This window comes from Zosterops lateralis, assembly GCF_965231275.1.
Source record: "Zosterops lateralis genome assembly, chromosome: 1".
Lineage (NCBI taxonomy): Eukaryota > Metazoa > Chordata > Aves > Passeriformes > Zosteropidae > Zosterops > Zosterops lateralis.
The window spans coordinates 36,489,921-36,515,739 of NC_139762.1; the positions used below are offsets into that span (position 1 = coordinate 36,489,921).

The window sequence follows — 25,819 nt, forward strand, 5'->3', positions numbered from 1 at the left end:
ATTCCTATTGCTACCTCACCCTTTAAAAGGTGCTGTATTAAAAAAAAGATGATTTGGCATAAAGCAGCACTTCTCCAGGGAAGGTGTCACTGTGTGAATGTGGAATGTGCTGCTGCACACCCCGACCTGCATATGTGAGTGAGTGCACAAAAAATGATGCTCTTTTTGTCTCCTCAATATATCCAATGTCTGGAGCTTTAAATAAACTCATCAGTTTGGTGCTACCTATACACACTTTGCATATAAGCATTTAAGTAATTAATAAATATGTCAAATATAACCTTTGGTTAGAAAATAAATATATGTAAGAGATCAATGGATTTGTGAGAGATTCTGGATGCATTTCATTAAGAAAAGTGTAATACCTCATAAACATTTACACTATCAAGGGACAGTCATGTTTGGCATTACAACTCTGGTTTACTCAAACATCAAATAGATGAAGCATCTTATATTGAAATACCAAGTTAATACCCATCCTTCATCGGAATTTAATTTTAAGGCCAGATGACCCTACTGCCCACAACTAACTTAAAAACCCCCATAAAAGATATTTACTCAACTGCTACACAGCAGATGGGATTAAGAACGCAATTAATTCCTGATTTAGGAAATCTGCATTATAGGACATAGATTTTTTACAATACCTTTTTCTGCTGTTCATTTTTTTCCTCTGAAATATTTTTTTACATAAAGCCTTTTATATACGATGCACACACCACTGTCAAGTTTAATCTTTAAAAATACAAGAGATGTATTTGGCAAATCTGAAGGCAGAACACACACGAAATTCACAGCTCAAATGTTACTAATGAGAAAGGCTTTAGTACAAAGCATGCCACTTACTTCCCATCTGTGTCTGATGCAGCTGCATAGTGCAGAGGTGTACAACCCCTCTCATCAAGGTCATTCACACTAGCTCCAGATCCCACAAGGGCAAACAGGCACTGATAATTACAATTGGCAGCAGCATAATGGAGTGGAGTTCTTTAGTACACATTTAAATAAAAAGTACAATGGTAAATAACAGCAAAATAATATTATAGAGACAGAAAAAACAAAATAAAGTGAAACTTAAATCCTCCTTACATTTTTAAATATGTATTTGTGATGAAGAATGCATCATTACAGTACTAAAGAATAGGGCCATTTTTTAGGGACCACTTAACAATGTTGAATAGTATATAGCGAATTTACTTCCCAGCCAAAATATGCACAAAGTTCATATTAAAGGAAGCTTTATGTGAATTTTCTTGCGTAAACTTAAGAGAGGGAAATCCAGTTTATGTCAGAAATACTATTTTCTGTTAAGTAATTTTAAGCCACATGGAAAAATATGGAAAAATCAAAAATTGCACAACAACTAAATATAGCACAAATAAAATACAACAATAGCACAAGCAGACATTTTTAATAAACAAACCACAATTTGCCTAACAAAGGACAACATTATTTATTTTTATCTATACTGACATAGCAGAGGCACTGTTAAATATACCTTGTCTTCTTGTAACAAAACCATGAAATATTAGTACTGATGTATAATCTCAAAGAAAACTTATCCTAGTTTCAAATACATAAACAATACTCTAAATATGCCAGTTTAGCTAAAATTTAAAAAAGACCAATATGACTCAGAATTCCATTCCCTGTTTTTAAAAAGAGACTGCTGCTATAAATATCTTGATTTTGAGGAGACAGGCTTTTTCCTCTCACTTAAAATGTCTTCCTCCCATTTGTCTCCATTTTAAACTAATATTTTCCATCTCCTGAAAAAATTGCTCTACATAACGTGAACGTTAAACCAAAACCCAAACCAAAAGGAAACCCTAACTTCGATGACAAAAGTTCTGACAGATAGTTGTTCCTTTCTCAGGAAATAATGGAAGTGGAATTTAAAGCAAAATACAACTTTGGATCTGTAACTTTAAGTCCTACTCCTGCTCTTCACATCCCAGAAAATCATATTTTCCATGGTGTGATGTGAGATTTTACATGAGTACTGATCCTGCCATCTAAACTTAAATAATCCTATACTAAAAATAGAAATTAATGCCATTCCAAAAGAGTTAAGAGCTCAAGCAGGGAAACAGAAAGGGATGGATGTCATGAAAGGAAAAAGGTGAAGCAGTTATAATAAAATACTGGGTATTTTAATAAAAGAGCTTAGAAATAGACACAGATTTATAGATTTGACTAATACATTATTTGGAAAACATTAGTAATGTGCTTGGATGAGAGCCATTTAAACACATTAGACCCCTGTCATAAGGAAAAAAAAGTTCACAAAAATTACAGCTGAATGTGAAATTCAGCCTTTAAAAACAAGACTTAACACCTACCTAACAAAACAGGATTACAAAATATGTTTATGACTTTGGAGAACATATGCTGAAACACAGTTTATTAGAGACATCATATCATAAAAAAAAATTTAAACTGGAAAACAGACTTGGCCACATATCAATAAGCTGCTACTGCACTACTTAAAACTGCTCTTTCCAATATACAAATCTGGAATGTCGGAATGTCTTACCTTCCAAATCTGTCCTTTTTGTTGAAGTCTGCACCAGTATTTAGCAGAAGATTTAGGCACTCCAAATTCCTATTAAATTAATACACTATTATTTGTGATTGCAAACTTTATTTCCTTAATATTGGCCTCTATAAATATCAAAACTGCTAGACATGTACATCTCGTATGTTCATTTTAATGGAACTGAACTACCATGTGGAATTTTTGATATATACATTTCTGTATGTAAAATAGACTCCATAATTTTTTGGACCAATCCAATAAAGAATAGAAATTATTTCAAGATCGCATATATAAATTTAATTGATGCCAAATGGCATGCATAAAGCACATAAACATGAACCTAATTCAATAAAAAATTGAATTCTTATAAACAAACAATAACCCATGAATGTCCCATGCTTTTGCCACCAGGATTCCAGCACAGAGGCAAGGTTTTACTACATATTTTTAAGGCCAAATGTAAGTTGAAACATTTATATTTTGCTTTTTAGTGTAATCAATTTTCAATAAAATATTATCATCATAATAGATGTACTATATTGTTTATTGTTTAAACACTATTTTTGGTTACTTTCCTAAACTGGAGATGAGTGAGGACATGTGTCACAAACTATTTGGCTTTTATATGAAAAGATAGCATTTTAACCTCTATCACTCGCAACAAGGACGTATCTAGTATGTACTTTTGACTTAGAATGATTGCTTAACAGTATTACTTAAACAACATTCAAACAGAAAAATGAAAATATCAATATCATGGAGTTTTTGTGTCCCACAAAGTGTATCATGAAATTTATTACCCAATTCTTCCAGGCAATTTTGAGTAGCTGCTATAGAAAACCTACAATACAATAACAATAATCAATATGGATCACAACTCAAGTGATGAGCAAGTAGTTCTGACTACTTCATCCACTTAAACTCTGGAATTTAATTATTGCTTTTAGTTTATTTAGACTGACCTTTTATTAATGGATTTGGTAAAAACAAATTTCCCAAAGTTGCTGTTCTCTATCTCATGAGCCACAGTGATCTGAGGTGGGCATGCCATCTTTGAATGCTATAAATTCTAAAAATTTTATCAGCATCCTTGGGAAATTAAAACAAAAAAGAATCAGTTCATCCCCAAACATAAACCTAACGTAAGGCTGATGATACTTGGACACTGTACTCCAGCAACGACTTATTAAGCTGAATAGTTAATTAATTTTTTGTTTGCAGATAGAATTCATCTTGAAATTATTTTCATGTTTACATAAGTTCCAATGGGAGAGGGCAAGAAAAACAGAGAGGAGATAATAGAAAAAGAGAACAAGAATGATCAGCATTTGAAAAAGAAACACTGAATCTAAAAGCATGAATGCTTTTTTACACACCCTCCAGCTGCAGCTGCATGAAGACAAGTCCTGCCAAAGTCATCTGGTGTGTCAATGTCAAAACCTACAAAGCAAATATTTTGTAAAATCATTATGTAACATCACCTTTCACAAAACTGCTGTCATCTGCTGTTAAGAGAAATGCTTGCTAAGCAAACTTAACAGCTATCTGCAAAAGAGCACTCAAGCATTAAAAATTACTTCATTTGAAACATGTCCTTGCTATTTACAATGCTTTGAAAAACAGGCATTTGAATAAAACTGAAAGGGGTAAGGTAAAAGACAAATAGCTGCACTGAGGCCGTGTTCTGTCTCATTCTATTTACCTGCTAATATATCAGTGCCATTTACTATTGAATATAAGATATACAGGTTATATGAAAATTGAAGGATACACTAGAATTTATCATTGTTGTGCAGAGATTATTAATTTTTGGGGATGTCAGTATTACTAAATATAGGAGATATGTAAATTTTATCCTTGAGTTTAGTGCTTTTGTCCCAAAGAAAGAACTTTACTGAGTTGGAGTGATGGCTGCAAATAGCAGTTAATTACAGAGGAGCTCTTTGCAGAACACTGTAGTTTTCTCTTTCCGAAAAGGCTCAGCTGTGGAACTTCAAATCCAAGATCACAAACTTTAACTGTATAATTCCATATCTAACCATCTATTTTGACAGAAAGATTACTATTTAAATCAGGTTTCAAAGCTACATTTTTGGTTTGAGAAAACTACTACGCTCTCAGGAGAGGTTTGCTCCTGTGTAATGTAACTGATTTACTAAATCTCCAGTTGTGGTACCTGGGAATGCTGGCTTTTTTATTTATTTTTTTTTTATTATTTTATTTTTATTTTTTTTTAATTATTTTTTATTATTATTTTTTTAGGAACTGTTCAATAAAAATAGATAGTGAACAACACAAGACGGGTTATTCAAGAACGTTATTATTTCAAGACTGTTTTCCTACTCCATATCCCCTAAAACAGGTTTTGTATGCACCACTATGCTCTTATCCCACATCAACAGAGAATGCTCTATAGCAATTAATTCAGGAGAGTTTACTATTTTGGTTTGAAGAATAGCCTTTGATGCCTGTCCACATCCCTAAGTTGCTTGTCTACCATCACTCGCTACTTGAATGTCATTCAGTACAGAGACAAGGCAGGTTGGTGACACTTTGTTAAGGTTTGCACATGAATATTAAAGCATTTAAAAATCAGAGAGTTTAATTTACGTAAAAGAGACATTTCTCATACTCTGCACGTACCAATCCCCACTCCAAGAGCACATCCTAAAATCTCTTAGCAGTATCTAGTCTTTCTAGCCTGAAAGCTGAACATACTCTTCAAGTCCTTATCTGGTCCAGGCTAGATTTGCCTCCAAGTTTTCTCAATTCATGTAAAAGCCACAGAAACTTCTTGCAAGTCCTCCACATGACTTCCTCTGTCATACTGAACCTCCAGTAAGGCACAGTCAGCACCAGAGCACATACAGGAAGGAGAAAGAGCCAGTATCCCTCATTTTGAACACATCCAGTTGAAATATTGTCAAGTATTGGACAGTTCTTTCCTTAAATAAATCCTTGCAAGCTTGCCCATGACAGGACAGTAAATAAAAAGCCTTAGCAGTAGGTAGCTTCAGTTGTATTTTTCATTTCTTCTCCCAGGCTTCCCTAACAAACACTATAAAGCTGGGGAAACAACTTCTTACTCTTACTTTTCCCCAACTCTCTCCTCCCCACTTAACTTTTTATAAAAAACATCAGGTGTCTTCAGATTAATACAGAACCATTTAGTTTATTCTTCTTCTATTCCAGAAGCTTCATTTGGGTAAATCTACTTTCTCAGAATTGCAATAGTTCCAAGAGCTCAGAATTCACATAAGATTCTGGCCAACAAGAGAAGTAATGACCTTCCAACATCCTAATCTTCAGGAAGGAGTCAAACATCAAAAGAAAAGTGCAGTTTGCATTGCATTTGATAAACAACATAATACCAATGCAACAGTTTCTTAATATAGCAGTCCACAGAGTCTTCAGAGCTATTAGATGCCCACTACAGGAACAGACAGGAATAGACTGATCTGTATTAAGCTAAAGACACCATGGAATGGAAATTGCACGATGCGCCACGAAGTAATAAAAAAGACTATCAATCCTTCTCCTTTAAGTTTCATTATGGTTTAAACCAATCACCCTACCTCTACGGCTAAATGCACAAACACAGTATTAAAGAAATTATAAATGCACTATTAAAATTTGGATGAATTTCTTTTTAACTTACATCTGCAAAAGTTTGCAGTCTCTTTAACTACGGACTGTCCATTAAAAAACAAGCATTGGCCCCAAGGTACTAGTAAACTATAAGGATTTCTATGTATCACTAAATCAAGATTTAATTAAAAGTTATTCTGTGAAATAAAAAATGAAGTTCAAAGCATTTTGTGAGACTTTAAAAGAATATCCTACCTGATGAGAGGAGCTTTCTGCAGCAGTCTGAAAATCCACTTAATGCTGCCAAATGGAGAGGAAACATCCCATGTATACCCCGCCTAAGATACACCATAATCAGGTATCACAGTTTTATTGCAATTAAAATAAAACAAACACAATTGTGTGCCTAAGTGCACATGCATGGTGGCTTCAGCAAGCCACCTAATTAGAATACTGAACTAACTTCACATCTTAAACACTTCCTTCCAAGCTATCAGCATGCATTATCAGTGTTACAGCCTGTTAAAACTTTCACAGCTTTTACTTCAAATGCATTACAGAAACATCTATCTCTCTTTATTTTGGTACAAATTATGATATACTGACTAGCTACTCACAAGTACAATACAGGATAATAAACAAAGTATTTCCTATTGCAAGTTGAAGATGATATTAAAAATTGTACTAGTTCTGTTAACCTAATAAATACACTTCTAAATTATGTCAGCTTGCATTCATGTCAGTAAAGTTACCTACTTTGCAGTGTCAGCACCACTCGTAATCAGAGTGTTGATTAATAGCTCATGGCCATATCTAGCTGCTATGTGCAAAGGGGTATTTCCATTCTTATCTTCACAGTCTATTTCAGCTCCTATAATAAAGAGTAATTACTAAGTAAGGGTATATGTAGGCATACAGATACTTAGTTAGAAAAACAGCATTGATGATCATTCAAGCAACGTTATTAATTGTCAGGGACTGACTGTTTGGATTTAAAACCTATATAGATTTCAGTGGTAGAGAAAAGCATTTTATAATGCAACCTTATGGGAAAAACTCTCTACAACCTGGGTTATGGAAAACAAATCTATATCTATATATATATATATTTCTGCATTCTAAAAAAGAAACAGTTCATCACTGTAACTTATCAAACTTCATAAACAGATATGCCAGACTCCATCACTATTACTGGACACAAAAAAAATTCAGCTTGTTGTTACCAATACAAGAGGATGAAAACATCCGAACAGGAAAGCTTATGACAAAAATACTCCCTCCCCATTTTTACCATTTTGAATGATGGTTTGGGATCTTGAAAATCTACCATGGATTGCTGTCATGTGCAAAGGTGTTTTCCCATCTTTACTCTGGAAAAGGAAAGAAAATACCACATTTACTTATGGCCAGTAACAGCAACTAATCAGAATTGACAAAAAAAACCCCACCAAAAAACAACAAACCCACAAACCCGCAACAAAAAGAACATTTCTTTCTTCTTTTCTCTACACTCCACTGTTTAAATTGCTTCTGTGCACTTTTGCCAGACAGATGCTGGCAATGACAAGTCAGCATGACATGGTAAGCTTTTCACAAGAGCTGCTCTTAGTCACTCTTCCAGCTGTGAGTGACAATTCAAGGATGCCCACTCACTCACACTTATGTCCTTTAGATAGTAACTCTCAAGAGAATGATGACAGCACACAATTTCAGCAACAAGTCTATGTCCAACCCCACCCCTTCCCAAGGCTAAAACCATGTTTTAAGTTTGTTTCTTGAAAGAAAGTAGCTGTATTTACTAGAGAGGTTTACACATTATATTAGAAGACAACACATTACAAAGTTCATGTGTATCCTGGAAATTTCTGTAAAGTGATGTTTGTAAGCAATTTATCATAAACCACAAGTAATCCTAGGGTAGAACTATTCAACCCTACTAGGTACTATACATTTGAAATGCTCACCTTAAATGTGCACTTAGTCATTCACCCAGTAAAGACATCCTTGAAGCAGGTCAACAGTAACGCATAAGGAAACTTCAGTTTTTAACAGCTCATTCTCAGTGCATTTACAAACCCATTTTTTCGGTTGCTATTACTTTGGAACTATTTTCCCCTTGTACTTAGCACAGGTAATGGGAAAGCTTTACTGCAGAAATAAGTTTCTACACATGCACTCAAAAAATTGCAAACACAACACAGAAAATCAAAGGCCCCTTGAATGCTGTCCGGGGTTGTAGTGTAGGATGCACACAAAGTATTTATTCTATCACCGTCTTCATGAGCTGTTGAAACCAGGTGGGGCAGTGTTCTTCCCAGGCCCCCTGCCTTTGGGCTGTCTTCTGCTAATGGCCCATCAACGTCTTGCCCATGACTCACAGGTAACTCCCTCCAGGGGTTATCTCTGTTTAATGGGCCATCTTCACAACTCATCATCCCATTGTGACATGCTCTGCCCAGGGGGAGGAGCCAAGCATTCCCACCTGGATATAATCTGGGATTTGAGACAGTACAAGCAGCCCTTACCCACTGGATTCCTACCAGAGCTACCAGACCTTTCTACAGGATCACTGCTTCAGGAAGACCATCTCATCTGGACTGCTTCCACCATCCTGCTCAGGTTGTATTCTGACTCTGTCAGTGGATTTTTTGTATTGCATTTATTTTATTTTACCTTCTTACCTTTCTTCTTATTAAATTGTATTTCTGACTTGGAGTCTCTCACTTGTTTGCTTTCAAACCATGACAAATGCACATGCACACCACATCTATGTTTTCAATGATGGCTTTGAAGAGTATGAAATGTTCACAAAATATAAAGTTAAAATAGACAAAGATGGTAAAGGAATATATGATGTGAATGTTTGTATTGAAACATCACAAACTGCTGTTGTATGCAGAAGTGTCTTCCCATATTTACTCTCCTTTTGACACCAAATGGATATGGTTCTATGGATGTGATACTGGAGAGTCTGCTGGAGACCCTTTTAGGGATGGATACAGAATTTTTCATTTGTCACTGCCCTGAACAGCATAACAATGCAATTATGTGAAACACTGTCTTCTCAGACCTAGATTGAAAGAAATAAAATACTCGATAAGAAAAGCCAAGTTATCTCCAGATCTTCCAGCTAGCAGATTTCTTTGACCATAAATAATCTGAAAGACAACATCCACACATCCACAGCAGATGCAACTAAACACAGAAAATGGGGCTGAAATCCTCTTGAGAAATTAGATCATCAATTTTATTTCTGCCATGGGAGGCCTTAAGAAAAGGCCAAATAAACACACCATAAGTGACAACTTCCCCAAGTAACCTCTGTGCTCCAATTTTCTTTCATCTTTCTCCCTACAGTTTAGTTCTCATCTCTTTATCCAACCATTAATTGTTTGAGTCCAATTACTTAAAAACAACTGTCAGATATCTGGTGACTGTTTCCCTCACTTCTATCCTTCTTCAACCTGAAGAATCTATAGAATCTATTAATTTAAAGAAAAATTATCATATAAAATAAGCTTACTGAAGTAACAGACAGAAGAATTTAAGGACTCAGATGAAAGTAGCCTGCAGTCTCACTGGCTTAGACAGGATAAATCTGTATTTCAAAGGAAGGCTAACGAAGAGGAAGAAGATGGAGCTGAAAAAGCAGATCTAATAATGTAGCTTACAAAACATAGGAATAACTTAAGGTGACAATATTAGAAAGTGAAGAGCACTGTAGTTAAGTGAGAACCCTCACAAGAGAACTTTAGTAAGATCTTGCAAAGAACAGCAAAACAAGCCACACAATCATTTTCCACTTATAAATGAAAAAACACAGTACAATCAAAAAGCAATTTTTAGATTTACTCTGTTCAAATTTACTTAAAAAATGCACTTAACATGGATTTCTAAGACAATGGATTTTATGAGAATGTCTCTCTTATGTCTAACAGTCTCAGGTTCCTTTCCAGCCCAGGAATAACGCAACATGCAATTATGCAATTGTCTATCAAGATATAAATGTAGAACAAGCATAAAATTAAATGAAGACAATTCCCATGTTGAAGCTGAACTGCTAGGTAAAGAATTCCCTTCTAAGGGAATTTCAGAATTCCCTTCTAAGACATTAGAAAAGGATATATAGGACCAGAACCAGCGGCCAAACATTTCTTTAAGCAATGAAATATCAAGGCTCTATTAAGCAAATCACTACTTCCTGAGATGCCAGTAGACTGGACTGCAGAAGCAGGGAGATATCTTCTAAACTTTGCTTCCATTTCCCTTTCTTTATGTCTTTAAGGTCTTCTCTCTAAATATCAAGCTAACTACAGCTGTGTGATTTAAGGAGATCAGACAGGATCACAGCACATGACAGGACAGCTATGGGCTAATGGTAACTTTTGTTGTCTTCACTGAAACTCAGCTAAATGTGGTAATAGGAAAGAAATCATGTCAATCTCCTCTGTCACTAGAGAAAATATATCCACAAAATACTTAGATCATAGCAAATTTGCTAAGAACAGTAATTTCTATTAGAAATAATACACACAAGGTGTCTTATTGAGTGATTACTCACATATTAACAGTATTCAGACTACCGAGCTTCCCTGAAGGAAAGGAAATGCGGGTCTATCATGTCACAGCATTCCTCCAAATGAAACCTCTCCCTAGCAACTATTCTTATGTTCTAATACCAGCAATGGAAGTAAAAAACTTTTTCTATTTAGGTCACTGAATTTTCAAGCAGCAACAGAGTCATAAAACAATTAATACTGTCCCATTATATACTCATTTCAATGTGTTCTTCCATGCATGGAAATCCTGAATAGTGAGAAAGGAGTGCTGCAGTAACGAGCAATGCTTAATAAGATTCACTGTTCTACAGTGGACAGTGAGAAGGCTATGAAAACAAATAGGAAATTATGTCCAGAGGTGACAAAAAGTATATAACTAACATATTTCTACTGTTCTATTATCTTCTGCTATATAATCCCTTCTTGACATGAGACCAGCACTCACAGATTTGCACAAGAACTTCCCCTCTATCTGCCTTCAAGAATAGGAGTGTTTCCCTTTTGCTCTCCCCACCAAGTCATCCACAGCAGGAAGCACTATAATAGTACTGTCTAGTCTGCACCTAGATTACCATCCATATCCACTCTCTTACCTCTAAAATCACAGGAAAAGTTGCACATGGGAGGAAATGATTGAATCAGCCTACATGAGCAATATAATTATGATTAAAAATACACCTTATAGGCCTTTTAAAAACTACTTTGAACTCCAGCCTCAGTATTTGGAAACTGAACAGGCTTGGTTTCAATAAATATTTAGTAAGAACACCCTAATGCCATCTCATTTTAAATCCACAATTCATTCTTAGTTTACACAACATATTCTATTTTTTTTAGGGATTGCTCTTCTGATTAAATCCAAGATTTATCTTTATAGGCCTTTCCAGGGAAGTAGCAGCTGACTTAGGAATAATTTTCTTTTGTCTCAGTTCTTGCACTTTTCCACAGTGCAAGTGCTAAGTTTTCACATGTGAAGTAAGGCTGTTCACACCTTCAGGTGCAAATTCACGGGCCAAATTCAGTCATACTGGTATAAACCCACAGAAATGCTACTAACAGAATTACAACAGAAACCTTGATGAGGAAACAGGGGCAAATGCTGTTTTCAAGGTATAATTGCTTAAAATCCCTACACAGCCCTACTCACTTAATTTCGCACTTAAGAATTTTGATATGTACAAAATCAACACATTTTAATAATGACCACGCCATAGCTAAAAGCTAATGCTGTTTCTGAAATAGAGCCCTGCCCACTTCTTTCTTCTGCATCAGAAATATGCACAAAATCATGAACCCTTGTAGCCCTGCATTTAGAAAAACAGTAACTCTTGGCTTGTTAACATTTGTCATAGCATCACAGAAGAATTTGGGTTCAAAGGGACCTTAAAGATCACCTGGTTGCAACCCTGCTAGCATGGGCAGGGTTCCACTTAACTAAGTAGCTCAAAGCCCCATCCAACCTGGCATTGAACACTTTCAGGCATGGGGCATCCACAGCTTCTCTGGGCAAACTGCTCCAGTGCCTCACCACCCTCACGGTAAAAAATTTCTCCCTAATAGCAAATCTAGTCCTACCCTCAGAGTCTGAAGTCATTTCCCCTTGTCCTGTAACTCCATGCCTTTGCAGAAAGTCCCTTTCCAGATCTCTTGTAGGCCCCCCTTCAGGTACTAGAAGGTGCTACAAGCTCTCCTTTGCTCTTATTTGTGTGAGTAACACACAAATATAATCATTAGTATATTTAACGCTGTGGGATTATTTTCATGGCAGACCACACTTTACTGAAAAATTATGTTTTAAGAATGTAGGACAAAAGTCAGCCAGCCCTGCAACACTGAACACTCAGTCATATGCAGCCTGGGACGTTATGCAGAGCAGAAAGCTGGTAACAAAAATAAATGGACTGTGACCTGAATATTTTAGGACAAGTTGGCAATAAACCCTGTAACACAGCTCTTTACTTCTGCAGGCACTTTGGTGATGAATTTTTCCACAGCTGAGTTATGTACATTTTCATTAAATGAACTGCATGTCTAAATATATGTAACAGTGAGCAGGAACATACAGTTAGGATTTTTCCACATCAAAGACCTTATTCTTAAAATACTCCCAAATTTTCAGTTGGCTCTAAGTTTTGCACTAACAATAGACTTAAAATTGTGTTTTGGAATTAGTTAGCTGAAAATCAGCATGAACCACTGTAAAAACACCTGCTTACATGAAGTGAACCACAAACCTCAGGATTTTTAACAGAAATGTCAGCTTACTCTGACATTCACCTCCTGCACAGATTGTGCTGAAATTCAAGCATAGACCTACTAAGCAGATTTTTTCCCCCACATTTTTTCAAGAAATTAAACAACAGATAATTCTCTTCATAATGCATGTAGGTGACAGTTCAGACAACCAGACATTTTACCATAAGGAACACTTGGACTCTTCATTCCACATATCCATTTCCCACTTCCCTCAGCCTAAAACCTGCCAAGACACCAGATACTGCCACTAAATATTTCTGAACACAGTTTTCATTACTAGACTAAAAAATAACATCATACAAACCAGAAGGTCTTACATTTCTTTCACACATCTCAAGACCTTACCCTACACACTGGGGAAGAAAATAGAAGATAATAGGTTATAGTTTCCTTTGAAGCTCGCTTGTTTTAAATTCTACCTACAATAAGGCTGGATTCTAAGGACTATTCTGCAGTCAAAGACTCATGGCCAAACAGACAGTAATATGCATATTGACTCTGCTCACACAATTTTTCTGGAGTAAAGAAAAAGCTGTTGAAGACTTTCCATTGGCCCAATCTGCTCATTTTTGTATTTTAATACACTCTTCCCAATCTCCTTGACAGATTAGATTTTAAGATCTTACATTATCACCTTTTCAACTGCTCCAGCAATTAGCCAGCTCATATACATTTCCCTGAAATATCCCTGATTACGTTCACATTACTAATTTTTAAGAAAAAACATGTAGTTTTGGATTTTTTCAAATTATTTGCTCTTATTTATATGGCTAGATGAGAGAAAACAAATCATACATAATTCTGGCATTTAAATGTAATTGAGATTGACCAGACAATATTGTCATTCTTCTTCATCCTTCTGGGCTACATAATACATCCCATTGAGGTTTCCAGATTCAGCTCAAGTTTCTTGACACAACACACTGGCTCCTTTTCACTGCAGTACTTTGCAAATAAATACTCCATCTATGAGTAGGAACCTCTCCATGTTATCAAAACAAGCATTTTTGAAAACACTAGCTCTGATAAAGATGTACAGCATTTTTAAGGGTGCATGGATGGCTTTGGGTATACCTACCTTTATATTTACATCTGCTCCATTGCAGACCAAGAGCTCTAAACACAATGCTCCATGTGTTGACGCAGCAGCAAAGTGCAAAGGTGTAAACCCCTTCTCATTCACTTGATTTACATTAGCACCACAGTCTATGAGTTCATTCACTACAACATCTTGCCCATTGTAACAAGCTACATGTAGAGGAGTATTTCCATAGGCATTTGGCTCATTCATCTATAAGAAAAAAAGCCCCCAAGGTTAGTTAGTAGGCAAAAAGCTGTATTTAATGCAGTATTTTATTCTAACAAAGAAAAAAATCTCATGTCATGAGATGATGTTTTGAAACTATTCAAAACCAGAAATTAAAAGCAAGTTCTAGATAAAGCATTTTGATTGAGATCTGTGTCCTGGGGAAGAGTATGATTTCTTTACAAGTGAGCCAACCTCCTCCAATTGTCTCCACACAGGTTTCCTGTATGCAACTTAAGAGAACCCACACATGCCAAAAATATCAACTGTGGCAATTTGCACAGATGCTAAACACAAAGCATAGCACAGACCTCTATAAAACAACATTGCAAGTCTTCATTAAGAACAGAGGTCAAAGGGCCTTTTTCTGTGTGTATGTGCACATATAGAAAAAGAATTTCCTGTACACAACATGACACTGAATTCTGATCTACTTCTCAATATAGAGCTTGAGTTGCAATCTCCATCCTTGCAAGATTAAGACTGTGATTCACAATGTAGATTTCTTACACAGTTCCACAGTTCACTGTTAACACACTTTTTGTAGGCAGGTACTGTAGAACCTTTTAGTTTATTTTGCATTTCAATACTAATATGACCTCACTTCAGTATTGAAGTTTCTCACAATTTTTAGTATTAACTAAAATTTATGTCATGTAGGAAAGCCAATTCTATGTATATTTTATCAACTGAGGCAAAAGCATTTAATTTCCTGCACTTCAAAAATTATTGTGTGGCAAAGCTAGGATCAGAATTCCTATTTCCTGACTTCAAGTCCAATGAATTAACGGCAAGAAACATCAAATAAACAAAAAGGTTTACTAAATACACATTTATGCTCAAATTGTTGTGCAAAATCTGTAAAGCTCTTGAAGAGGTTTTCCTTTAATGGAGAAATTAGGGTTTATAAAAGAAAACGCAGTATTTCCAGAGATCTTCCTTCACATACTTTCACTATATCCTAACTGTCCCTAAACACACAGTGTGCTACAGTACTAACAAGAGCATTTCAAACAATGAAAAAAAAAATCCCCATTTAATTTTACTTTTCCTTACATCAACTCCAAGATCCAGAAGATATTTGACTACACTAATCATCCCACTAGATGCTGCAGCATGTAAGGGTGTATATGATTTCTTGTCTTTGCATGTCACTTCAGCTGTATGGGTCACGAGTAATTTCACAACTTCAATATGACCTAAAATAATAAAGACAAATAAAACACATCATATTTTATTAACCAGCACAGGTTCACAAACTTAATAATTCTACAATTGTTATAACATGATCAAGACATTATTCCTTTGGACCTAATGTGGAAAACAAAGAATTGTTCTTTTTTTCTAATCCTATCATGAACTATAAAAGCAACATAAAATAATCATCTCCACACACTGCACCCAACAATCATAGCATTTACACTGCAAAAATAAATTTGTATACTCAAAATACAATCTTGTCTTCTGCTTAAACAGAAGGAGTTTTTTTGAAGACTTGAGAACTAGAGAGGCAAAGTAACTTTGTAATTATAAATATGTACTGCAAATTTACATTAACAACTTGAGAGACAATGTGACTGTCAATTTTCCACCATCACCTCAATTCCAAACATGCCCATTAAGATTCTTAAATCTTAGGCAGAAACTTTGAAAAATTGACACAAACATGAAAAGAAGAAAATATTTCACTTTCACATAAAAATATATCCCCCCAATCCAACTCCCTTTACCCACAAAACATTTAAAATGCTAAGCCACATCATACAGGATTTAGTAACTCTCTGTTTTCAAGACTGACTCAGATGGTCTTTGAGGAAATGCAGCCTTTTGAAAGCACCAACTGCTCTTCTAAGACAATGGAAGGAGAGTAAGAGTAAGAGTAAGAGTAAGAGTAAGAGAGTAAGAGTAAGAGTAAGAGCTGGGATAATAAGGAAGGCATGACACAGGGGAAGTTTAAGAGAAAAGAGAAGAGAGGGCAGGGGGCCCACCCTGAAGTGGTGGGCAGTAGCTCTCACTGCCAGCTTTAGGCCAGGGACCCCAAAACCAACACCCACCCCTGCTGCAAAGGGCAATGAGCTTTCCCCTTCCATGCCCACATGCTCCTCTTCTGCTTGTTGGCACTTGTGACACTGCCTGCTAAGAAGCCACGAAAATGGGGTAACCAAATATCCGTCATTCTTGCTCCATTTGTTAATTTAACTGCCAAACAACTCATCACTGAAAGCACATGGATAGTCATGACAAAGACTGCAGAATAAAGAAATACGTGACTTTATCAGAGCACAATATACTCAGGGATTTACCTCTGTAACTGACCCATACAGACACACGTGAGACTCCTTGTTTTACTTTTCGAGTGACACCGTTTCCTTAGCTAAAGAAGTGGAGGGGCACACTGACTACTTATGTTTATACTTTTCCAGTCAGACATCTAAGTAGAAAGTATCAAATCCAGCTTTCAGTTTAGGTGCTTCACAAAGAGTGTGGGTCTTCGCTTTTTAAGCAGTTAAGAGAATTTGCAAAAGTGAATAGCAAGTGCCTACCCAAAGAAGTACAGACAAAGCTATTTTTTTAGACATTCAGACACTGTGATACTTATTTTATGCTGCATACCTAACAGCACACAAAACACCATTTCACCTAGCTGTACCAACCAAACCCATAAGACTTTACCAGGGCAAAGTGAAGTGCTCCAATAATATTTCACTTCTTAATTCCCTCAGTATAATAGAAAAGAAGGGAAAGAGAAATGCAAACACAATACTCATCTTTTGACCCAAATACGATAGGGACAAGAATGAAAACTAGCCCTACAGGAGAGACAGAAGTACAGAAGATATAGAAAGCAGTGAAAGAAATAGAGTCAGTGAACAGAACAGTGGCAGAAAAAAGTTCAGAGAGAAGATAAAAAGCCAAAAAAATCACCCTGACCTGCATTGAAAAGGCAAGCAGCGATCAGTGGAAGACTCTCAAAGAGAAGAGCAAGGTGCTTGAGGTGAGAAGTGCTGCAGGGACATGCCGGTGGACCAGTGAGGGCAACACCAGCACACAGGATTGTCAGTCCATTCCAGTCACAGCTTTGCAGCTGGACAGCAATGGAGCCGAGTGAAAAGCAGGAAGGAAGCAAAACAATGGATACAGCCCTAGAAAGTTATTTTTAGTAGAGTGACGAAAAGCATAACTTTTTTATTTTATGGTCGGTTTTATATGGTGGAAAGTTTTTAAGGTTTCCTCCACACACTTGGAGCAATGTACAATGGCTCTAAATTGTGAGACAGAATGTCATAATTATTTTTACTTTGATTGAAGACTTTCAAAAACTTTTTCTTCTCTATTGTCAACGAGGAAATTTAGGCAGATTGACATCAGTTAAATTACATTTCTCCTGCCCAAACACTGTTCATTAAGAGAGTTCCCTGTAAATAGCCTACAAAATTGCACTCATTAAAATTGGAATAAACTTAGCTTATCTGCAGAACAGAAGACTTTTCTCTCATTTAGGCAATAACAAGACAGAAGTTGTCTCTGGCCTCTCATTGACACTTGTCAGTTCTCTGAAATTTCATGTACAAGTTTCATTCAACAAAAATTTGCAATTTACCACATTTAGTAAGGTGGCTGCCCAGAGTGTCACAGACATTGCTTTGCAAATATAAGTACATTAAAAACACTAATGCAAAATATTGAAAGAACTTAAGATCAATAATGGAGATTGATCTTTAACTTCTGGGGTTTTAAGTTCTGGTATCAATACCTGAAGTGCAATCTCATCCAGCTTCAAATAATAAATTAAGAACACTATTGCTGTGATGATCACTTCATAATTGAATGGCACATTCAATTGGTTTCAAGTCTGATACAAGGCAATGAAGAACATTACTCTGACAGTATTGCCAGGGCATTGATCAAGACCATGAGAACAATAATTGTCTACTCCTGGAGTAAGAATGGCAAGGCAAGAATTTGTAGTTTCAGAGATGAAATATTCTTTGAAAATCCAATCCCCAAGGATGCTTGTAATGATCTTCTGTTTCAGGTGCCCCTTGTATCAACTGCTTACTTTTTAGCATTACTAAATATTTCAAAACTTTTTTTATTATTTAATTTTTAAATTACTAAATATTTGCAAAATTTTTCACCCCTGACTAGACTTGCTGACTGAAGAACATAGCTCCCCCTTTGTAAAGAATAAAACTACTTACCTTACTTTTCTTTTTCCAACGAATTGATTTTCCTCACCACAAAATACATATTTACAAGGCAATTTGAACTATACTTTAAATTATTTTTGGCAGACACAGATAACCTCCATGCTTACAACGCAAATATTTTTCCTAGAAATATGTCAAACCACTAAACATGAGATGATTTTTTTTTATTACTACAGAACTAAACAACAGAAATATGTACATACCCATATATGCTGCCCAATGTATAGCTCGTCTGTCTTTCTTGTCAAATGCATTAATATTGGCCCCTCTAGACAACAGTAAACTGACCATCTGAGATAAAGAAAAAAGAACAGAAATCTTCTCTTCATAATGGAAAAAACTTTGCTTCAATAGAGAAAATCATGGAAGAAAACAAAAATTTAAGCATTTTCAGAGGATTTAAATGTGTTGGGTTTTGAATATTCCATAAGTTTGAGAAAACTGTCTGTCACAATGAAGTGGCTGTAAGGAACACAAAACTTGATGCAACAAAAACACTTCTCAATTAAATATTGTAAGCCATGAAAGCCATGAACCTTTTAAATCTTCAAGTAATTACTAAGGGACTAATGAATCAGAGCTTATTACATATATTTCCTCTAAATTTCAGTGACAACATACTCCCTATTCTCACTATTTACTGAACAGATAAATATCATGGCTTTTCCATTTTAAATTTCTCTGTTCCTAATTTAACTCCACTTAACTCGACAAATTTGCTTTTGTCATAAGGAAAGTGAACACTGTAATAAACATCCAATTAAATGATGTAATATTTATTTTCCACAACTTTTCTGCACAGAGATGCATGTGGAAACCAAATTCAAATACAAAATAAGGGTTGAGGATTTTTGAGGGAACAGGGGAGAAATTGTTTTAAACTCAAAAATGAAACACCAGAAATGTGAGGGACAGAATGATGAGTGGAAGACAAGAAAATTAACTTTTACCTCAACGTGTCCACTGAAGGCTGCATGATGCAATGCAGTTCTGCCTGCTCGATCAGACACATTTACATTGCTTAGGAGAGGCACCAAAGCTTCAGCACACTTCACAGCTTTGTTTGCAGCTGCTATGTGTAGGGGTGTCTGCCAGTTTTTATCACGAGCATTGACATCTGCTGAATGCTTTAACAACACCTGAACAGCATCCTGGAAGCATTTACAAAAAACCAAGCTGCTTAGTAAAGATCAGAAATTACAGCCTCTGATTTAAGGACAGCACAGTAGAAAACAACTCCTTACAATCTGTTCATTTGCAAACCTAATCTTTAGGATACTTTGGGATTTGTACTTTATCATAAATCCAAACTTGGGGATGTTCTCAATGACATGAATAATTTAACCAAATCAACCATTTCCAGGTCTTTTATCCAGTTCCTTAAGCCACATGGAAAATTGTTACGTCATCGCAACTAATTTCCAAAGTTTAATAAAACATCACAGAATTTCTTCCATGAGCGGATTCCTTAGCCAAGGATTAGTGAAGCACTATGAACTTATAATGAATTTCCATCAATCTGCCAAGCAAGTTTTCAACTGTCCAAGTCTACAAATGGCAAACCCGGGATTTTAAAACTACATTTAGAGAACCACAAATAAAACAGTGCATGGTCAGAGAAAGTTTGCAACATACATCGTTGCAAAACTCCTGAAAACCGTTTCAAAATATTGCACTGAATTCTGTCTCTCAAACTGGTTATTCATTTCCTTTTGTTAGAAGTACAAGCTGTGAAAATTTGACAAATAGGCTGTAGTTCTTACAGCAAGATAAACAAATCCCATTAAAATAAGCACACACAATTGGAATGCATAAAAAAATAAACACGTTGGCAGTATCAACATGATGATGAATATTGCATTTTGCATCAGCTGTGTGACCTTCCCACGATTCACTAATTGCTTTTGGTGACTGCCAACTCAGCCACAGAGCACACAGATAATTGATTACCACTTTGAACTTAAAACATGTTACCGCAAGTTGTTACTAGAGATTCTAAATTACACTGCGGTACCATAGCAAGGTCTATGGACAGAACACTAAGTCACTATTGATCCTATTTATATTAGAATAAATCATATTTAAAATGTTGAAATTTCTCATACTGTCAATACAAATCAGGATAGGAACAAACACAGAAGTGAAAATACTGCATCATAGGCTAGTAATTTAATGAGAAAATTGAATAGGTCTTCTCTGAGAAACTGAAGCAGATTTAATATTTAAAAAAACTAATTATATTTTAAGTCTTGTCTTTTTTTAACCCAAATATAAAGAAATACCATATCAGAACAAGGAAATTTCAGAACAGCTATTACCCTTTTTGCAGAAGGAAGCACCACAATATTAGTATAAAAATAATGAATCTCATTTTTATGTGCATTTGCATGAATGAATTTCATGACTGAATCTACCTGGGATTTCTTTTTTTTTTTTTAATTTGCAACATACAGTAGGCACACACAAATAAAAACGTTACTGTCTTGACTGTCATGACTGCCTGAACTTGTGCAGCTGACAGCTAAATCCATAACTCCAGTTATTTTTGTAAGTTTCAATGTTCTTGTTTAATTGCAGCTGTCCTTACTTCAAGAGTCCAGACATTTTACTGAAATTGTTATCCATTTTTTTCATTACAGCTTTTCATCCAGTGCCCCAAACCCCTATAGGTGTGTCAACTAGAAAACAGTCCCTACATGTATCAGCCCTGTTTATGGGCTCCCATGACTCACTGTGTTTATAAATAGAGAATTCTGACAAGTGTCTATCAAGTGTCTCACAGGTTTACTTGTCTTGTTTGCCTTTGATTAATATTTTGTTTAAAATCTTCCATATTTAAAAAAAAAACTACGACCACATTTGCATTTCTTGAAGTTATCATCTAAACCCAGTTTGTTTGCAGCACTCCCCTGCCTCTGCAAGCATTACTGATGTGGAGAGCTTTTATTGTTCCTCAGCTCCGAAGAATGCAGCATTTGGTGCTTTGGTCAGCTCCCAAAGGAATAGTCTAAAAATATCTCAAGAACAAACAGCATTTGGGAATAATGTGCCCTTGAACATTCATTTTCAAACACTGTTTTCTTGAATAACATGATGCCTACATAAGTTTGCTATTAATGCTAGTGACAAAACACTGCAATTTATCCAGGGAATTCAAAAGCAGAAACTGAAACAAAGCTTGTTTAGATAGCTCATGGATCAAACACTTGAAGTTCAATGCTTGTCAAAACTAAAATATTCAATTCTATCTTCCCAAACAAAAATTTAGTAATAAAAACCCTTTATTTGAAACATACTGAAATGAGCATCAATTTGATTCAGGATCTCAAAGGAGATAGTTTTGCATAAACTCTTCCATATAACAAGCTTAGCATTTCTCTGTTTTGATCTTCTACAGGCATTTAAATTTTTTATTAGGACAACCAACACAGAGAAACAATAAACAAGTAATTTCTTGCATTATGATATTCTCACAAGTGTATAACTGGCAGACTTCAAGAAACAGTCTACATTCCAGTTAAAAAATTTAAAGTGGTATTCAATACTATTAATTAATCACTTTTTAAAAAAAAGACATTGGCAGACCTTTAATAGAACCATTTATTTCTTCAATGCCAGAACACACAAGCATGTAAAAAAAAAGAAGTAATGCAAAGACCATGCTGTAAAAGTTGTTCTAAATCTTAATTCATCTGTATTTCTCTCATGCTGAACCATTCTGGTTACCTTAGGAGAAGTAAACGGGACTTGAGAACATGCATACAGAGCCCTCTGCTAGGGAAGCCACAGAGAGCAAAGCTGAGAACTCAAAGTTTATAGTTTACCTCCTTTCTTACTGCTTAAGCAATAGATATACATATAGCCTCAAAAAAAAAAAAAAAAAAAAAAAAAAAAAAAAAAGCTCTCCAATTCCAAATGTTTGGAGTAGTTTCACTTTTAAAAAAATGAACAATGGACAGAAGGTAATTTGAGATGCCTTATTTTACTTTTTAGTCAAAAAGAGCAACATACCTCACTACAAGATGCTACAGCTCTGTGTAAAGGAGTCAACCATTTGCTGTCTTTGGCATTAACTCTAGCTCCTGTAACAAAAAATAAAAACATAAATTTAAAAGATATTTACAGAATAATTGAAATATTTTCAAGAACAGAAATAGAACTATTTACTTATTCTAGTAAATGAATTTAGTTATTCTAGGCATTCCTTTGTATTTTTCATGCAAAAAATGAAAAGGGATCCTTCCTGCAGCTGAAGTCAACCCTTTGAGAAAATTCTTTTAACATTATACCAATAATATTCTTCCACATCAAAATATACTTATATTTTTACACTAGGTCATGCTCTATAACCTTTTGCCCTTCCAAAGCCACATAAAAGGCTGCTGTGTAAGAAAGACAAACTCCTTGCCTTCATACGACAACAAAAATCTCATCGTTTACCATTTAGCTGAAATTCTCCATGAAAATGCAGAAAGAGGCTGCATTTACTCCCCACACAACAGTTTCCTTGTGGCTGCCTGTCATGATGGACAGGTGTATAGAATGAAGACGATTCTTCTACTGGGGCTTACTTTGGGAACAAATCTTCACTACCCCAGCAGGTTGCCCAGCCCACCCCAGGACCTCCTGATCCTCCCTAACAGCCACAACTCTCTGCTCCTGAAAGCACACTCAAGCCATTCCTGTCCCCAGGAAATAAGGCTGCACAAACATCTCTAAGGGACAAAATCCTGGGTTTGGATTTTCATTTTTTTCTTAATAATAAAAGGAAAGAAGGGTTTGGGAACTTGTTTGCCCTGAAGGAAACAGCTGAACTACATCTTAACTTCCAGTGAACTCCAACAAACAAGAAAACCTAATAATTAAAGTTAATAATTTAATTTCTTACTGATACACACACATAGAGAACATTGTAGGACATTTATACCCTGATTGGAAACTTACCTATCTTTACTTCAAAACTTCTGAGAATCTACAGGGATAGCTTAGACAAAACATTACATTTTTGAAAAAAAGAGTTCAGAAATACTATTGGAAAGAATCACACAGTAACATTAATGTTACATGACCAGCACTGATTAACATCTCAAGCTAAACATAATACTGGTATGTCAGTACCAACTGCAGTTCTTTCTATGCAAAGAACAGAAAAGGATGGAAGGCTAGTAAGACACAAGATGCCAAAAAGGTTGCTGGTCAAGTCAGGATATTCAATTGAGAGAGTATTTTGATCCAACATCTGCACCAGCAAAAAAGTCTCTCCCAGCCCACCTGATCAAGAAACACAGCAGTGTGTACAAAATCATGTTGTATATACTAAGCAACTCAAATATCTGAAGTCAATTCTCTTGAGTTTCTAATCAATTCATCCCTTTCAGTCATAAGAATGGAATACAGAAGCTGATGCAGGATCCAAACTTCTAGTTTGATCTCAGGTCTTCCATGCACTGGACAGAGACTGAGGTCTAACTGCTGGCTACAATTTCAGAGATTTCCATATTTCCTTACCTGAATTTCAGAATAGCATTTCATCCTATTTTCCTAAGTGCAAAAGTTTTTGAAAAATAAGACAAGTAAATAGGGAAGAAGGTCCAAGCCCATTTGAAGAAAACCCTCACAATCTAACAAAAGTTTAGGAGATACCACAAGTATCTTTTTTTGTCACAAATCCAAAGGACCCAGCGGTGCCCTGCAACACGTCATGTGCCATAACAGACTGTACTATATCAAGTCTTGCATAGAACTCAAGCAAAGAAAGAATCTGAGTATTCTAAAAGTTACTAGAAATGCCTGAGGATTTTTGGCAATCCTTCCCAAAAGTCAGTAAGTGATGAATGACATCAGAAACATAATGAAGCAATGGTAGGTGAGAATGTAATAAATATATTTCAAAAGTATCTGTAATTCTTGATTATATTCCAGGTAGTTGTTGGCCAGATCTTGTTTTTAGCAGATGAGACAAAAACAAGAGCCAAAATCGTACTCCAAGCTCCACCTGACTTCACATTCAGCCAACAACCAAGGAATAAAGAATAAAGAATCATAGCCTGATTTCTGTCTCTAACTTTAGGATACAAAAGTCTTTAAAGCAATTGAAATTGAGTGAGTGACTAAGTCATTAATTAGTATCCTGATTTTCCTCAGGAAAAATGCATTTGCAAGACTTGGGGTCAGGTCAGATCCATCCAGGTAATGAAATCCAAGACAGGAAAAGCAACGTGCCCATCAGAGGAGAAGAAATGCACGTTTCCACTGCAAAAAAGCAGCAGTTACCTAAGGTCTAGCTCTAAGTGAAAATGTTTTTAGAGTCTAAGCAGTATTGATGTGTTCAGATTTTGCTGACTTTTCTGGTACTTGTAACACATAGTCTAAAAACTACACCAGAAGAGAGAAGAAATAAACACAAAAAGATACTGTACAAGAGGTTTTCACCATGATAAGTTAATCTTAACTTGCTAAAAGTTAACTTGCTAAGACTAAAAGAAAAGATTATGTGAAAGTAAGAAAGAAAATCAGCATTAGCCAGAGAAATATTTAAGGAAATCTAAAGTGATATCTAAAAGTAACAAGGTCCTCTTAAAACAACAAAAATCAACACAGCAAATACCTGCCTCCCATTCCATAAGTGGTTTTCCACCCAAAGAAACAAGGATGCCTAGGTCTGGTACATTAAAACAGTGCAAAAATACAGGTACTAAAATAAGTTAACCTTTCAAATACACAAAAATTTTTAGATTCTGTGACAAAGGAAAAGCCAAAGTTGACTTTCGATAACAAATCTGAATCTCTGATGGACTTACTTAAGAAAGAACCACCAAGGTTGTTTTTTTTCCTTCCACAACAAAAACTCTTAAAGTTGCAAAATTATTATATTGAAAGAAAGTTTTTAAGCAATAATCAGAATAAATGTACTACCAAAACCACATATGCATTATTAATGCGGGGATTGGGAGATCTACAGCTTTAGATATATTAAACAAAATAACAGTTTTAAATTAATAGAGAGATACTTTGCCCATAAATTTCTCAAAGAAGCCATGCTGCCAAGAATCATTTAAATTTTCATAAATGAGTTTCTCCAAACTGTCTTGTATCTGAGGACATAATCGTCCCCTAGGCTGTTCTTTACTGTGTAGCACATGATTTGGGGAAAATGTCACTGTTCCTCCCTGAGCCTTCATGGGCTCCCTCAAACCTACCACAGTCCTACCATGCAACAGTAAGGGCATTTACAGCCTTGATTATCTGAGGTAAAACTACTCCAGATCACTGCAAAAAAATGTTACAAAAATGTACTACACCTCTACTGAATAACTTTTGCTTTAAGATATTGCTTCACAGTTGACTTAAAGAGTCTGAA

At 35.6% G+C, this 25,819-nt stretch overlaps 1 protein-coding gene across 5 annotated transcripts in view; it reads right to left on the minus strand.

The window, feature by feature from the left end:
- The window catches only part of ANKRD28 (ankyrin repeat domain 28), a 129,490-nt gene that overhangs the window by 19,340 nt on the left and 84,331 nt on the right, over positions 1-25,819 (minus strand). For all 5 annotated transcript variants that reach the window (XM_083877106.1, XM_083877105.1, XM_083877107.1 and 2 more), the window contains exons 4-14: positions 22,471-22,541; positions 19,410-19,610; positions 18,663-18,750; positions 15,305-15,447; positions 14,021-14,233; positions 7,419-7,497; positions 6,884-6,998; positions 6,383-6,465; positions 3,916-3,979; positions 2,537-2,605; positions 847-987 (exon numbers count right to left, since the gene is read on the minus strand). In XM_083877106.1, the coding sequence (XP_083733232.1) occupies positions 847-987; positions 2,537-2,605; positions 3,916-3,979; positions 6,383-6,465; positions 6,884-6,998; positions 7,419-7,497; positions 14,021-14,233; positions 15,305-15,447; positions 18,663-18,750 (995 nt within the window). In that variant the 5' untranslated portion in view covers positions 19,410-19,610; positions 22,471-22,541. The remainder of the gene's footprint in view (positions 1-846; positions 988-2,536; positions 2,606-3,915; positions 3,980-6,382; positions 6,466-6,883; positions 6,999-7,418; positions 7,498-14,020; positions 14,234-15,304; positions 15,448-18,662; positions 18,751-19,409; positions 19,611-22,470; positions 22,542-25,819) is intronic.